Raw genomic sequence first — 16,987 nt, forward strand, 5'->3', positions numbered from 1 at the left:
GGACAGACGGACGGACATGGCTAGATCGACATAAAGTTTCGCGACGATCAAGAATATATATACTTTATGGGGTCTCAGACGAATATTTCGAGTAGTTACAAACAGAATGACGAAATTAGTATACCCCCCATCCTATGGTGGAGGGTATAAAAACCAACCATTGTAATAAACAAATATAATACCGGCAATAGTTTTAAGTGTTGCCACTTTAATATTTTTTGCCATTTCCTTCATTTTAAGCAGATCTCTACTTTTTCGTCTATTTTTAGCCAACGTTTCGCCGACGTTTTCCTTTATATGAAGTTTGACAGCATTCCGCTCGAAAAGCTGAACAGAAAATTTAGCTTTATGGACATTTCAATTTGTAGATCACACGCCGCCAACTTTAACCCAGCGTAGCACATCCTGTATAACAACAGAGAGCTCCTAATAATTTTTAAGATTAAAAGATTACCAAACAAGTAAAAGCATACTAAGTTGGGAGGCCGAATGTTGGGAACCCACCACCAGGGATTCTGGTGGTAGTTAGCACATACTATATTGTCCCTTTTTTTGTACGGGACGTAGTATGGTGAGGTTCCTATCATCGGGGTTGCGTTCTTCTAGACAAATTGCGTAGACGAGCTGATGCAAACGCCATATCAGCGTGTCGCCTCCAGTCTTAAACAGTTCAGACGGCAACCCATCAGCTCCTGCTGCCTTTTGTTTTTCAGCTAGGTAACTGCTACGTGGACCTCGTTTTGACTAGGTGGTACACATTCTACACCATCATTAGGGATTTGTTCTGCGGTATATTTATGGCCATCATCATCGCATACCAGCTGTTGGGAAAAAGCGTTCTTCCTATGTCCTCAGATCACTATCTGTGTCAGTTACTAGGTTTCCTTGTTTGTCTCTGCAGGAGGATGTGCCTGTACCAAAACCATCGGTTTAATGTTAAATTATTTGGTAGAATTTCCGCATTCTTGGCTTCAGTAGCTGGCTTCCTTGGTGGGGGCTTTTGGTACCCAAGTTCGGATGTTGCGGCTCTTTCCATGGACAATGGCTTGCCATGTGCTTGTAGATTTCCGATGCCAGCTTCCGTGCAGTTTCTCGCCATACTATATTTTGCCCTCGAATCGATCATATATATAACACGCTGGTTGAATGCCTAGCATCTATCACAACATGATCTATTTGGTTTCTCGTGTTTTAATCAGGTGACAGCCACGTGGCCGTGTTAATCCTTCGATGTAGGAATCTGATGCTGCTAACTACCATGTTCTCTGCCGCGGCGAAGTCTATTAACCTCAATCCATTATCGGAACTTTCTTCGTGTAGGCTAAATTTTCCAAAGATGTTTTACTTCCTTATTTTCGCATTGAAAGCTCCCAGAACGATTTAAACATCATGGGATGGACAGTAATATTATTCTCCTTCTAGGTGCTCGTAGAAAATATCCTTGGTTTGTTCGTCCTTGTCATCCGTCGGGGCATGAGCGCAGATAAGGCTTATGATGAAGAATTTTGCTTTTATGTGGATTGTGGCCAGCCTCTCATCCACCGGAGTAAACCTGGAGACAAGGTATTTCAGTCGCCAGCTAACCACAAATCCATAGCCAAATTCATGTCTCTATTCATGGCAGCTATATATAGGGCGTTACCTCTCAGTGTTGTTGTGGAGCCCTCTCTGAGCCATCGCACTTCCTATATGGCAGTAATGTCTGCTCTGTATTTCTCCAATACATCCACCAGTGCGTATACTGTACCCTATTTATAAAGAGTGCGGACATTCCAGGTGTAGATACACAAATCATGGTACTTAGAACATTCGCGGGGTTCGTTCTACAGGTGAACTCGTGGCACATTTTAGCTCACTGGCAACTATTGGGTTGCCCAAAAAGTAATTGCGGATTTTTCATATAGTCGGCGTTGACAAATTTTTTCACAGCTTGTGACTCTGTAATTGCATTCTTTCTTCTGTCAGTTATCAGCTGTAACTTTTAGCTTGCTTTAGAAAAAAAGTGTAAAAAAGTATATTTGATTAAAGTTCATTCTAAGTTTTATTAAAAATGCATTTACTTTCTTTTAAAAAATCCGCAATTACTTTTGGGGCAACCCAATATATTCATAAACTAGCTGGACCGGGCCCGCTCCACTGCACCTTCTTTTACTTTATGTAGAACACAATTTTGCTTGGAATATTTATTTTCGACAATTAAAGAGCTTTTAGTGAAATACCATGCTACGAAAATATTGTAGTATATCGCTTGACAAACAGTTTAACAATATAAGTGCCTTTGTCTGAATCCCATATGATCTTAATTGGTCTACGAATTTAAGTTTGGATGTAAGGTGTACTCCATTCTTAAAATACATTATTTTAGCCCGATATTCTCATAATTTCCGATTTAAGGGTGTTTTCGGGGGTGAGGTGATCCCCCAGACAGGATGAGACGTCCCCCAAACACTTGGTCCCAAAATTGGTTGTCAAATTCGTTTTCTTATCTCAAATACCTTTCATTTGAGCCACATATTGGCATGGTCGAAAAATGTTTAACCTTTGAGGGGTTTTTTCGTATTCTACTCCCAAATTATTTGTGCCCAATATTGCGATGGTCGGTAAGAAATTGCTGTTTGTGGGATATTTTGGAAAGTGGTGTCTACTCCAGAAAATTGGTCCCGAAAGTGGGTATCAATTCTTGCTCTACCCCCCATTTCCTTTCATTTAAGTCCCACATTGGCATGGTCGGTAAATATGGTGGGGTGGTTCCCCAATCATTAAACCCTGAAGATATATCAGCAACGTGCTCTATTCTCATATATTTGAACCCCATATTGCCATTGGCCTCAAAATTGGATATCAAATTCGTTTTCTTATCTTAAACTCCGTATTGAAAAAAGGTATGGGCCCCAAAAACTATGAATATTGAGCTCCACTGTCTTGAAGACCCATATTGTTTTGGTAAGCAAATACGTCCTACTTAGGGTTTGTTATGGTGGTGGGACGTCCCCTAAACAGTTGGTCCCGAATATTGATGTCAGATTCATATTGCCCCCCAAACACTTGGTTCCACATTTGGATATCGCATTCGATTCTACACTCAAATACTTTAATTTTATCCCCATATTGCCATGAGCAGCAAATAAGATCTGTTTGGGGAATGTTTTGGGGAAGAAGTGGACCCCCAGAAGCCCCCCTTAGGGACCCATCTGAAATTTGGATTACAAATTTTTATTTGTAGGTTACTATAAGAGAGCACACAAAATTTCGCTTAAATCGCACCACCCATCTCCGAGATCTGGCGTTTCTGAAAATTAGGGTAAAGGGAGGGTCCGCTCCCCCTTCAGATATCAAAAAATGTACTACCCTATTTTCACCACGGGATCATTATGCACCATCAATGAAAATTTCAAGAAAATCGGTTCAGCCGTTTCAAACAAACACAAATTGATTTTTATATATAAAAATGGTTTGATCTGTTATACATTGGGTACGGATATTGAAGGATCAGTTAGTATCGTTCAAAAGGAACAAATTGGAGGATATGCCTTCCAAAATAAACAGAAAATACTTTTTGTATTTTTTCGGACACTCTAATGTATGCTTTGTACATGTACTGTACCAATATTGCTGATAGAACCGATTGGAACTATGATATCTCTGGTAACAGATGTTACATAGACTTCTATACTGATGGTTCCAAGTTAAACGACCAGGTGGGCTTTGTAGTGTACTCTAAAGATCTAAAACAGGTCATATCGAAGACGTTACCCGACCACTGTAGTGTGTATTCAGCAGAGATCCTTATAATTAAGGAAGTGGTGGAATGGGTTAGATCATTACGACAATCTTCTCAGACAGCCAGGCAACCATTAAATCTTTGGAGACTTATATCTGAACACATAAACCGCCCTCGACTGTCGCAGATCTCTAAACGAGATGGCTGAACAGTTCAAAATTCACCTGTTCTGGGTACCGGGCCACGGAGATAACCAACGGAATTCTAAAGCGGACGAGCTTCTTGAGGACCAGGCCTGAAGGATAACGAATGATAGATGGTCACAAAAAGGGTCACTGTCTAATCGGAAAACATGCTGACAGACTGTAGGTTGCCAGCAACGACTTTTGTCAGAAGCTGTGAGGACATCGAAGAAGAAGAGACTATAAACACCTTCTGTGTGTGTGTCCTGCACTAACAGTCAGAAGGCGTCCCGCTTTAGAATCTTTCATTTTTTCATTTCTTTGAGAATCTGTCTGATTTAGCGGATGTGAACAATCGGAAGTTTTTGGGCTTTTTAAAGCGATCTGGATGGCTCAACGGTAGAAACTAGAAGGCATCTTCTTCGCGCCCACTTGAGAAAAAACTTTTACAAACAAAAATTAATTAAATATTTCCTAAAAACTATAATTTAATGAATTTTTTTAAGGACTAACTTTCAGCTAAAAACTCTCTAAAGATAACCTAACCTCTGGATTACTTTTTAAAATCAAAATTGAAATTTTGCATAATCATTTTTAAAGACTTTTTAAAATGCTTGTCAGTTCCAATCAATATTTTCCTAAATTTTTGAATCCACCACCGAAGGATGGGGGTATATTCATTTAGTCATTCCGTTTGCAACACATCGAAATATCCATTTCCGACCCTATAAAGTATATATATTCTTGATCAGCGTAAAAATCTAAGACGATCTAGCCATGTCCGTCCGTCTGTCTGTCGAAATCACGCTACAGTCTTTAAAAATAGAGATATTGAGCTGAAATTTTGCACAGATTTTTTTTTTGTCCATAAGCAGGTTAAATTTGAAGATGGGCTATATCGGACTATATCTGATATAGCCCCCATACAGACCGATCCGCCGATTTAGGGTCTTAGCCCCATAAAAGCCACATTTATTATCCGATTTTGCTGAAATTTGGGACAGTGAGTTGTGTTAGGCCCTTCGACTTCCTTCGTTAATTTGGCCCAGATCGGTTCAGATTTGGATATAGCTGCCATATATACCGATCCTCCGATTTATGGTGTTAGGCCCATAAAAGCCACATTTATTGTCCGATTTTGCTGAAATTCGGGACAGTGAGTTGTGTTAGGCCCTTGGACATCTTTCTTCAATTTGGTCCAGATCGGTTCAGATTTGGATATAGCTGCCATATAGACCGATCCTCCGATTTCTGGTGTTAGGTCCATAAAAGCCACATTTATTGTTCGATTTTGCTGAAATTTGACACAGTGAGTTGTATTAGGCCCTTGGACATCTTTCTTCAATTTGGTCCAGATCGGTTCAGATTTGGATATAGCTGCCATATAGACCGATTTTTTTATTTATGGTTTTGGGCCCATAAAATGCTCATTTATTGTCCGATGTTGCCGTAATTCGGGACAGTGAGTTGCGTTAAGCCCTTTGACATATTTCTGCAACATCGCACAGATCGGTCCAGATGTGGATATAGCTGCCATATAGACAGATATTTAGGTTTTAGGTTTTGGTGCCATAAAAGACGCATTTATTGTCCGATGTCGCTGAAATTTGAGATAGTGAGTTTGGTTATGCTCTTTGACGTCCTTTTTCAATTTGGCCCAGATCGGTCCAGATTTGAACATAGCTGCCATATAGACCGATCTCTCGATTAAGTGTTCCGATTTCGCCGAAATTTTGGATAGTGCTTTGTGGTAGGCTCTTCGACATTTTTATGCAACTTGGCCCAAATCGGCCCAGATTGGATATAGCTGCCATGTGGACCGATATCTCGATTTAAAATCTTGGCCCCCTAAAAGGCGCATTTATAATCCGATTTCACTGAAATTTGACACAGTGACTTATGTTAGGCTTTTCGACATCCGTGTCGTTTATGGTTCAGATCGGTTTATTTTTAGATGTAGCTAGTGTACTTAATAATATTTGGTTCAAATCGGAACATATTTTGATATAACTGATATGGGACATAAGGTATGAAATTTTCACCGAATTTTGATGAAAGGTGGTTAAATATATATCCGAGGTGGTCCAAGTTCGGCCCGGCCGAACTTAACGCCTTTTTACTTGTTTTATATTGACAAATTTCAATTAATATTTTTATAGACAAAATTTCATCTTATTTCGTATGATCCTCGATTTCGTTGTCCGATTTTGTTTAAATTTTATCTCTATATAGAAAAGAGACGCGTTATTGACAGATTGACTGAACAACTGCCAGCCCAAACGGCTTAAGTTAGTGTAATGAGATGCGCGATAACACGGGGTTTTGTAATATTCGTACGTTAAGGTACTAAAAAGTACGAAATGGTGACTTTTTACTTAGCGCGAACGGATGGGGCTGGAACTATAATATGAGCTCAAATTAAAGAGGTCTCGACAAAATAAGATTTGGTGACAAAAATTTCCCAAAATATTGGGTTGCCTAAAAAGTAATTGCGGATTTTTTAAAAGAAAGTAAATGCATTTTTAATAAAACTTAGAATGAACTTTAATCAAATATATAATTGCCATTTTGTTCGATAACCCTTTGCCATCTTCCTGGCAAATTTAGTATTCCACGCTCATAGAACTTCTGGCCTTTATCTGCAAAAAACTGAACCAAGTGCGATTTTATAGCCTCATCATTGCCGAAAGTTTTACCATTTAAGGAGTTGTGCAAAGATCGAAATAAATAGTAGTCTGATGGTGCAAGGTCAGGGCTATATGGTAGATGCATCAAAAGTTCCCAGCTAAGCTCACTCAGTTTTTGGCGAGTGACCAAAGATGTGTGCGGTCTAGCGTTGTCCTGGTGGAATATGACACCTTTACGATTGACCAATTTTGGTCGCTTCACCTTGATGGCTGTATTCAATTTGTCCAATTGTTGACAGTAACATCCGAATTAATCGTTTGGTTCCTTGGAAGCAGCTCAAAATATACCACACCCTTCCAATCCCACCAAATAGACAGCATAACCTTCTTTTGGTGGATATCAGCCTTTGAAGTGGTTTAGGCTGATTCACCATGCTTGGACCATGATCGTTTTCGACTAACGTTGTTGTAAACAATCCATTTTTCATCTCCAGTTATGATTCGTTTTAAAAGTTTAAGGTGCATATCACAAGCGTTGATTCGGTTTGTTAAATGAATTTCTTTCAATACATGTGGTACCCATATTAAAATTGACGCCAAACAAACAAATGTAAACAAAATTTCGCGCACTTTTTTTCTGAAGCAAGCTAAAAGTAACAGCTGATAACTGACAGAAGAAAGAATGCAATTACAGAGTCACAAGCCGTTGAAAAAATTTGTCAACGCCGACTATATTACTACTATATTAACGACAATTACTTTTTGGGCAACCCAATAGTACCGGAAGTGGGAATAATGCCAAGTGTAGTACCGCAATTGTTACTTTTCGGTAACTTGTTTTTTAATTGAGCCGGACTTTTGAATTTTGGAATTAAGGTACACTATGGCAACCTTATTTGGGATGCAAACTAACTTTTTGAACTTTAAGAAACAAAAAAAGTTCCAAAAGAGGTACGAAATAGGCGATCTTTGCATAGGGCGAACGGGTAGAGCTAGAGCTTCGAAATTTGGCTTCAATGATTGTTGTTGCGAAATAAAGGGGGTAGGTTAGGTTAGGTTAGGTTGAAAAGAGGGTGCAGATATTAATCCGTCCCATGCCACTATGGAAATACATCTAAGACAGTAATCAGCGCTCTAAAAACTATAAACTAACCTCTAAAAAGAAAATTTTAAGGTAGGAATTCCGTGCTACTTACAAAATTCTTAGTTGATTTCAATATCACTCCCCTAAGTTTATTCATGTCTGATGTTGTGTCTCCACCTATATGCCGGTATCTGTTAGACGCGAAAGCCGGGCAATGACAAAGGAAATGTTCCAACGTCTCATCATCTTCCCCGCATGCCCTACACATGCTATCACTTACCGCACTGATTTTACATAAGTGAGCTCGTAGTCCTATGTGTCCCGTTTCGATACCAATAGCTATACTGACCCCCTTGTTGCTTCCTTTCAGTAATAGCCTCGTCTTCTCACGATCTGGATCCCCCCATAGGATTTTCGCCGTCCTACCGACCGTTTTGCTGTTCCACAATGTTGCATTCGCATTCGTCGCCCACTCCCTAAACTCGGACTGCGTCGACCCGAAAGGCTTCGGGTTAACCAAGTTTATTGACAGCAGTCGTCCGGCCTTCACCGCCAAATCGTCTGCCCTTTTCATTTCACCTTACTCCATTATGGCCCGGCATCCAAACGATGCGGATTTTGCCATACTCAGAGAAGGCGTTAATCTCCTTCTTACATTGCAAGACTGTTCGTGACCTTACCGCACCTTATGGCAATTTTACTGTCGGTAAAGATGTTTACACTCGACGTCCTCGCGTTAGTACTACACTACTTCACACATTCCGTGATCGCCCGGATCTCCGCCTGCAGCACCGTATCATGGTCAGGCAGTCTAAAACAGATCTCACTCCCTGGGTTCTCAATGTAGACACCCAGGCCCACACTGACCCCTACCTTTGATCCATCCGTGTAACACGATTTTCCAGATGGCAATACTAGGGTTCCGTCAATCCAAGACTGTGCCGCTGGCATCAGTGCCTCGCACTCGATCGGAAACCTCTTCCCTTCCTTCCAGATTTCCGATCGTTGCCATGATTATACCGCAATGGTATGAGCAGTTCCCATCCTCAATCCATTCTCCCATCGTTGTGAGTGTCATAGCCATAATGGCTGCCTCACACTTAATCTGTATGTCAATGGGTCGGTTATCTAGAATAGTCTCCAGTGCCCTAGTGGGCGTGGTCCTCATCGCTCCGCCTATGCCAAGACAACATATTCCATGAACCTGTTGTATGGTCCTTATGATGCACTTTTTTTTCCATAGCAGTCCACCGCACTACTGAGGCGTAAGTAAGTATAGGTCTTATCACGCTCCTGTAGAGCCAGTAGACTATCCTAGGATTCAGGCCCCATTTCGAGCCTACGGCCCTTCTACATAGTGCCCAACATCTGTGAGCCTTCTCAGTACCCTCCTGAAGGTGATACTTCCAATTCAGTTTCCTGTTTAAGGTCACACCTAAGTATTTGACCTTGTCAGATATCGAAATCGTCTTATTGAGGAAACGTGGTGGGTTAAATTGGCCCACCTTCGTCTTCCTCGTGAACAGGCATTTTTCAGTCTTCTCTGGGTTTACATTGAGACCTCTGGAACTAGCCCAGTCATATGCCATATGCAAGACCCATTCGGCCCTTCTGCATACCTCGTTCGGATCCTTACGCCTTAAAAGTATTATAACATCGTCTGCATAGCAGACAGGTTCAAATCCCTCCCCAGTCAGCATCCGTTATAGCTCATTTATGGTGGCAACCCATAGGAGGGGCGATAAAATGCCCTCCTGTGGTGTGCCCTGTGCCACTTTCTCCCTTATATTTATGCCATGCGACACACAATTTATCAACCTGTTCCTTAGCATATGGGTTATCCAGTCTTTAAGGACCGAAGGATTCTTCTATTTTATGCACAACATAGTGCAGGGCAGTCTCCACCGACCTTCTCTTGACATAGGCATGCTGTTTGTATTTAAGCAGTTCGCTGGATGTCATACTCTTTATCATGGTGTCCAAAATACGTTCCATGATTTTGAGTAGAAATGACGTAAGGCTTATGGGTCTGTAGGCCTTTGGTGTCGCATAACTTGCCTTGCCGGGTATAAACACTACCCTTGCCTACCCTTGGGTATAAATACCACCCTTGCCTTGAGTATATGCAAGTCCTAGGCACGCTGTGAAAATTTTGGCCAAAGAGGCGCCAGAGAGTCTGCCTCTTTCTGTAGTAACGTCGGAAATATTCCATCAGGCCCGAGTGACTTAAATGGTTTGAAGATCCCCAAGGATTCCTTTACCATAAATTCCGCAATTATAAACCTTCGATTATTCAACGTCATTATTCAAGAATTCCGGTGTATCCGTGAGTCCCTCACCAAAACCCCCAATATGTCTTCCGTTGTCTCTGCTCTCACTTCCATGTCGTCTACTACGGTTTCAGTTTGGTCATGGGTTTTTAAGACAACTTTTTATACCCACCACCGAAGGATGGGGGTATATTCATTTTGTCATTCCGTATGCAACACATCGAAATATCCATTTCCGACCCTATAAAGTATATATATTCTTAATATTGAGCTGAAATTTTGCACAGATTCTTTTTTGTCCATAAGCAGGTTAAATTTGAAGATGGGCTATATCGGACTATATCTTGATATAGCCCCCATATAGACCGATCCGCCGATTTAGGGTCTTAGCCCCATAAAAGCCACATTTATTATCCCATTTTGCTGAAATTTGGGACAGTAAGTAGTGTTAGGCCCTTCGACAACCTTCGTCAATTTGGCTCCGATCGGTCCAGATTTGGATATAGCTGCCATATAGACCGATCCTCCGATTTAGGGTCTTAGCCCCATAAAAGCCACATTTATTGTCCGATTTTGGTGAAATTTGGGACAGTGAATTGTGTTAGGCCCGTCGACATCCTTCGTCATTTTGGCCCAGATCGGTCCAGATTTGGATATAGCTGCCATATAGACCGATCTTCCGATTTAGGGTCTTAAGCCCATAAAAGCCACATTTATTATCCGATTTTACTGAAGTTTGGGACAGTTAGTTGTCTTAGGCCCTTCAACATCTGTCTTCAATTTGGCCCAGATCGGTTCAGATTTGGATATAGCGGCCATATAGACCGATTTCCTGATTTAAGGTTTTGGACCCATAAAATGCTCATTTATTGTCCGATGTCGCCGAAATTCGGGAAAGTGAGTTACATTAAGCCCCTAGACATACTTTTGCAATATCGCACAGATCGATCCAGATTTGGATATAGCTGCCATATAGACCGATATCTAGGTTTTAAGTTTTGGGGCCATAAAAGACGCATTTATTGTCTGATGTCGCTGAATGTTGAGACAGTGAGTTTAGTTAGCCTCTTCGACGTCCTTCTTCAATTTTGCCCAAATCGGTCTAGATTTGAATATAGCTGCCGTATAGACCGATCTCTCGATTTAAGGTTTTGGGCCCATAAAAGAGGCATTTATTTTCCGATTTCGCCGAAATTTGGGACTGTGCTTTAAGTTAGGCTCTTCAACATTTTTATGCAACTTGGCCCAAATCGGTCCAGATTTGGATATAGCTGCCATATAGACCGATATGTCGATTTAAAGTCTTGGCCCCATAAAACTCGCATTTATAATCCGATATCACTGAAATTTGACAAAGTCTTATGTTAGGCTTTTCGACATCCGTGTCGTATATGGTTCAGATCGGTTTATTTTTAGATATATCTACTGTACTTATTAGTATTTGGTCCAAATCGGAACATATTTTAATATAACTGATATGGGACATAAGTTATGAATTTTTCACCGAATTTTGATGAAAGGCGGTTTACATATACCCGAGGTGGTGGGTATCCAAAGTTTATCTTGGCGGCGTCATAAACGCTGTCGACCTTTTCGCAGAAAAGCTTCCAGGAGGCACGTTTTGCCGCTCTGGTGATCTTATAGTATTCCTTGAGCAGTGTGTAATACACATCCCAAAAAAACTTCCGCTTTCTTACGACGTGCTCTGTTAAAAAGTCTGCGGACCTCTTTCCCAATGTTGTAAACCCCCTGGTCATCCAGGGTTTATCTTGGGCAGACTTCCTTTCCCGAAGAGGACAAATATCTTTGAAGGACCCCACCAGTGTTGACGTAATCCTGTTTCCATTTTCGTCAATGTCTTCTATGCTTGGACAATCTAAATTATCTTGCATAAGTCTTCTTCTGAGTAGCCTTCCGAATTTTGTCTAGCTGAGTTGGTTTTCAACTTATTCCGAAAGCTTATCGGATTTGGCGCTGGACGTGCTATTCTAAACCTAATGTAGCGATGGTCAGAGAATGGAGAGCCTTCAATCCTGAACCTCATCGATTAGATTTTCCGAACATATCGTCACATCTAATAACTCCTCCCTAATCCTATTACCAAAGGTGGCGTTGTTACCAATATTAAGTGTTATAAGGTCGTTGGTATTCAAGGGCTCTGCCAGGGCTTGGCCCCGCTTTTTTATTGGTACTACCCCACGAAATGTGGTGAGAGTTCGCATCGCACCCTATTAGTACCTCGTTTCCTGTCTGTTTTGCTTTCCTCACCAGCCGTTGCAGCTTCGACGTGGGTGGCGGTGTCGTAAAGTCGAAAGGCAGATAATGTGATGCCAGGTATGCTTCACCGTCTCCCTGTCTCACCACTGTTGCATCCGATGTTGACAACTTGGGGGAAAATATATAATTACAATTTTTATGACAAATAACGCAGGTCCTCAGCCGAGTACCAGAGTTAGCATAGAATAATTGGTAGTTGATATGGTTCAGTCAAGAAAATTTGATCCGGGTCGCCCATGGCTCCTTAATTAAGGCAAAGAGTAAATGGGCATCTTGGGAGTAGGTGATGATCTCATCGTCTGCTTCCTGTTCTTCAGACTGCATTGACATGGTGTATTGGGTTTCCATTCAATGTACTGCCTGATGTCTCAGTACTTAGAGTTTTGCCAACCGCAAGGAGAGTTCCTTCCTCATTCTCCTCCCTATGGAAGACCTCCCACTTTGAAGACCTCCCGTCCTTTGATGAAGACCGTCGCCTTTGTGAGTTGGGGAATATCCATCTTTCTCAGCAGTTCGAGCTTTGTGCCATCAAGGGAGCGTGAATACTTTTGACGAACTGTTTGACGGTATTAAGACATTCCGGCGACGCAAAACGCAGCCTGAAGATGTCCCCTCTATTCTCGCAGCTCATCATTTGTATGGGCGGATCCTCTACAGAGTTCCACACATGTTCAAAAATCGGATTGTTAACCAGATCCTCCACTTGGGACCGATGATCTGGTGGAATCCTACTGGAAGAATTGCCGATATTGATGACAGCTCATCTTTGTTGTGCTTTCTTGCCATTCTGGCATAAGAAGGCTGTTCCTTACCATTCTCAGCGACCATCTTCCTCTTTCGTGATGTCTGTGGCCTCCTATTGAAAGTCTCAGACCTCCATGAAGACTCAGGGGCCGTGTGCGCTTCCTTCGTTCCCGTTCCGACTTTGTCTACCTCCGTAGGACACTGTCTGGAGTCTCCATTGCGAGATGGCTGGCTTGGTTTTCCCAGAGTACTTGAAATCGGGAAGTACTTTTTCTTCTTCAGCATTTTAGCAGTGTAATGCTTTTCGGGAGATCTGAAAAGCCTTTAGTCCCCAGCCTTTACTTAAAGGCTGGGGACTGTGCATCCCTCTGGTTTATCAGTCTCTTCCTTATTAATTTGTCTGACGACTAGTTTTGCGCTTGAAGCATTACTCTCGACTACATTTCGAACCGAACACTGATTTTGGTAATAAAATTCAATGATTTGCAAGCGTTGCTCGTTAGTAAGTCTATTCATGATGAAATGTCAAAGCATACTGAGCATCTTTCTCTTTGACACCATGTCTGAAATCCCACGTGATCTGTCAAATACTAATGCATGAAAATCCTAACCTCAAAAAAATCACCCTTTACTATGGCTACATGAAGTAAATATCGAATTTGAATAACATACATATTTCTCACCTTTTTTTAAAGTAACTTCACTTGGAACAACAGAAAGTGGCGGGGAGGCATTTGATATTGATGGTGCAGTGTACTTTATCAGATTGTATTTACTATTTATTTGATTGGAGTACCAGGACGACGCATAATGTTTCGGAGGCCATGCCTGATGTTGATGTTTTGGCTGATTATGGTGGTGCATTCCATGACCACTTAATAATCTAAGTTTACTATATACTGAAGCATTTGTATTGGAAACTACAACAGAATCAAAATGAGATGTTGCTGACGCGCTTATTACAGAGGATAGAGGGCTTTCAGGTTTATGGTCTGCGGCAGATTTTAAGTGCGCTTCTGTCTGCACACTTGAAGGAGGAATAGTATTGGTGATACCTAGTACGCATTGATCTTCAGACACTGAAACTCCTTGTCCGTGCTGCTGTTGTTCCTTTTGGGCTGCTATGTTGCGCAAGACACGGTTGATTGAAGAAACCTAAAAAAAATTTTCAATAGTTTGTTAAATGGCAAAAAATATTACCAATGGTAAAAAACTAAGTAGCTAATTTTATTAGGTCATACCCTGGCGTTTTATTGGAAAACACAACCAAACATTTATAAGTTTAAACGTTAGACTTGTAAATTTGAGAATGTAATAAAGTAACAAGATTGGTGAGATCTAGATTTAGTCAAGAAGGGAGATATTCCTTCTCTACCAATGGCGCACGCTTGGATACCAAGGCTTCCCTCAGATTCTGAATCCATAATTGGAAGACTAAGCGAATGTAATCCCAATCTTTCATTCACCGACTGGAAGATAGGTAGATTGAATGAGGCGATGGCGACCGGAGACATGCAATATTCGTACTTAATTCGGACTAAGAAGAAGAAATCGGATACTAAGCCTTGGTTTAATTCCACTATTAGGAATTTTATTCGTAACAGGGACCTAGCCTACTCCAGGTGGAAACGTTTTAAAATGTCTGAACTTCATGAGGAAATCCGCACGACAAGAAATAAAGTTAATGCACTCATTAGTGACGCAAAATTACGATATTATTCATCAAAATATTATTCGGCGTTAAACACGAAAGGCAAGTGGAGGGTTATAAAAAATATTGGAATTGGAAAGTCCAAGGCAATTTCTAATTACCATGGTGATATAAATGAATTGAATAAAACTTTTGATAATATTCCGACCTTCGACATAGACTCGACTTTTTACCAAGACACTAATAGGCTTCCGGGAAGCACAAATGTTAATTGCAGTTTTGGGTTTAGATGTGTATCGCACGACGAAGCTTTACATTGTCTTAGATCAGTCAAGTCAATCGCTATTAGTCTTAATGACACTGACCCAAGATTCACTACAATATTAGTTCCTTACCTTCTGCCTTATTTTACTCATCTCTTTAATTCAATTCTAATCTCCAGTGCATATCCGACTATTTGGAAAAGATCAAAGATAATCCCAATCCAAAAATCGAATTGTGATTTCCGTCCGAGTTCTATATTATGTTACTTCTCGAAAGTTTTTGCATAAAAAAATGTCAAAATATCTCCATCATGAATCTTTGTTGTCAGATAGACAATCGGGTTTCGTGCCCATCATAATTGCGTTGTGCATTAGTTGAAGTTGAAGAAGTGAAATTGATGATGACAATGTTAGTTTTCTCGTCCTACTAGATCCTTCAAAGGCTTTCGACTCGGTTGGTCATTATTACTTATATATGAACCTCAGAAGATGTTTCAATTTGAGCGACACTCCTATCAAATTGATTCAATCATATCTTAGTAATCGACAACAGTCAATGTACGTAGAGGATTCAATATCAGAGCTAATTCTAGTACCCAAGGGAGTTCCACAAGGCTCAATAATTGGTCAGCTCCTTTTTTCGCTCTACGCAAACGATCTTCATACCCAGTTGGTCCATAGCCAAATCCTTATATATGCTGATGACGGTTAGTTATATCTTAGCGGCTCTGTTAATAATATTAGGACCTGTCCTGAGTCTATAAGTGGGTTACAGCAAATGGTTTATTTCAGAATCACCAGAAATAGAAAGTTATTGTTATTCACAAAAAATAAATCTTTTATTTTTGCGAGACCTGGATATCACTATAAATCAACAGAAAATCGAAATTGTGTCTAGTGGTAAGAATTTAGGTGTGATGTTTAACAGTTCTTTAACTTGGTCAAATCATATAAATGCTGTAGCCGGGCAGACACATGTAAAGCTGCGTGCACTGTGGATAACAAACTCTTATACACCAATCGAAATTCGAAATCTGTTAGCAAAGACATTTCTAATTCCTGGTCTGATCTATGGGGGTGAACTTTTTTCAAACTGCGATTCACTAAGCCCACGAAAATTAAATGTAATATTCAACTGCATTATTAGGGGTAGGAAACTCGTCTCTTTTAGAAGATGGGGCTTAGTATCTGAATGGCAGTTTTATACGTGTACCATACGTCTTTGGAATACTCTTCCTCACAATATCCAAAACATCAGTAACGTGTCAATTAAAAAAAAAAATCAATTTTTATATTAGCTGCTTTAATTATAATAATATTATTTTCTACCCTATTCTAAAGTTTATTTTAACTATTTTACAAAATTCTAAAGTTTATTTTGTATCATGATATTCGAAAATGTTTATTCCTTTAATAATTGTATTATTATTTCTTAAGAAAGATATATGAAAGTCCTATAAGCCTGCACTATAACTATGAGATTAAATCTTGTTGTGTAGGTATTCATTTAATAATAAATAAAATAAATTGATTCCGGCTGTCTCGCAGACTCCAACAAGTTGTAAGGAGTAGTATCCTACGAATTCAACAAGTTTCTGCAGATAAATCTTCACCATTTCTGCAGATAAATCCCCACCCCAAAACCTACCAAATATATATATACACCAACCACGACAATATGAGACTTAAATGAAAGGCATAGAAGATTAGAAAACGTTTCTGATATCGATTTTTGGGGGACCACCCCGACCCCCAAAAACCCTCGGACATATTTACCGAACATGGCAATATGAGACTCAAATGGAAAGTAATTGCGAGTAAAATAAGAATCTTATATCCAAATTTGGGACAAAGTTCCTGGGGGTCCACTTCTTCCCCAAAATACCCCCCAAACAGGACATATTTACTGACCGTGGCAATATGGGAATCAAATAAAGGAATATTAGTGTAGAATCGAATGTGATCTCCAATTGTGGAACCAATTGTTTGGGGGCCGCCCGTCTCCAAAACACCCCCCAAAAGAGGACAAATTTACGACCATTGCAATATAGGACTCAAACGAAAGGTCTTTGGGAGTAAAGCACGAATCTGATATCAATATTCGGGAAAAGTGTCTATGGCGCCACCCCACTCCCATAACACCACCCAAATATGAAGTATTTGCTGAC

General features: G+C 40.4%; 1 protein-coding gene across 1 annotated transcript in view; it reads right to left on the reverse strand.

The window, feature by feature from the left end:
• The window catches only part of LOC106093015 (paired box protein Pax-6), a 298,522-nt gene that overhangs the window by 213,086 nt on the left and 68,449 nt on the right, over positions 1–16,987 (reverse strand). The window contains exon 4 of the mRNA XM_059366934.1: positions 13,589–14,060. Coding sequence (XP_059222917.1) covers positions 13,589–14,060 — 472 coding nt within the window. The remainder of the gene's footprint in view (positions 1–13,588; positions 14,061–16,987) is intronic.

Source organism: Stomoxys calcitrans, chromosome 1 (genome assembly GCF_963082655.1).
Source record: "Stomoxys calcitrans chromosome 1, idStoCalc2.1, whole genome shotgun sequence".
In the NCBI taxonomy this organism is placed as follows: domain Eukaryota; kingdom Metazoa; phylum Arthropoda; class Insecta; order Diptera; family Muscidae; genus Stomoxys; species Stomoxys calcitrans.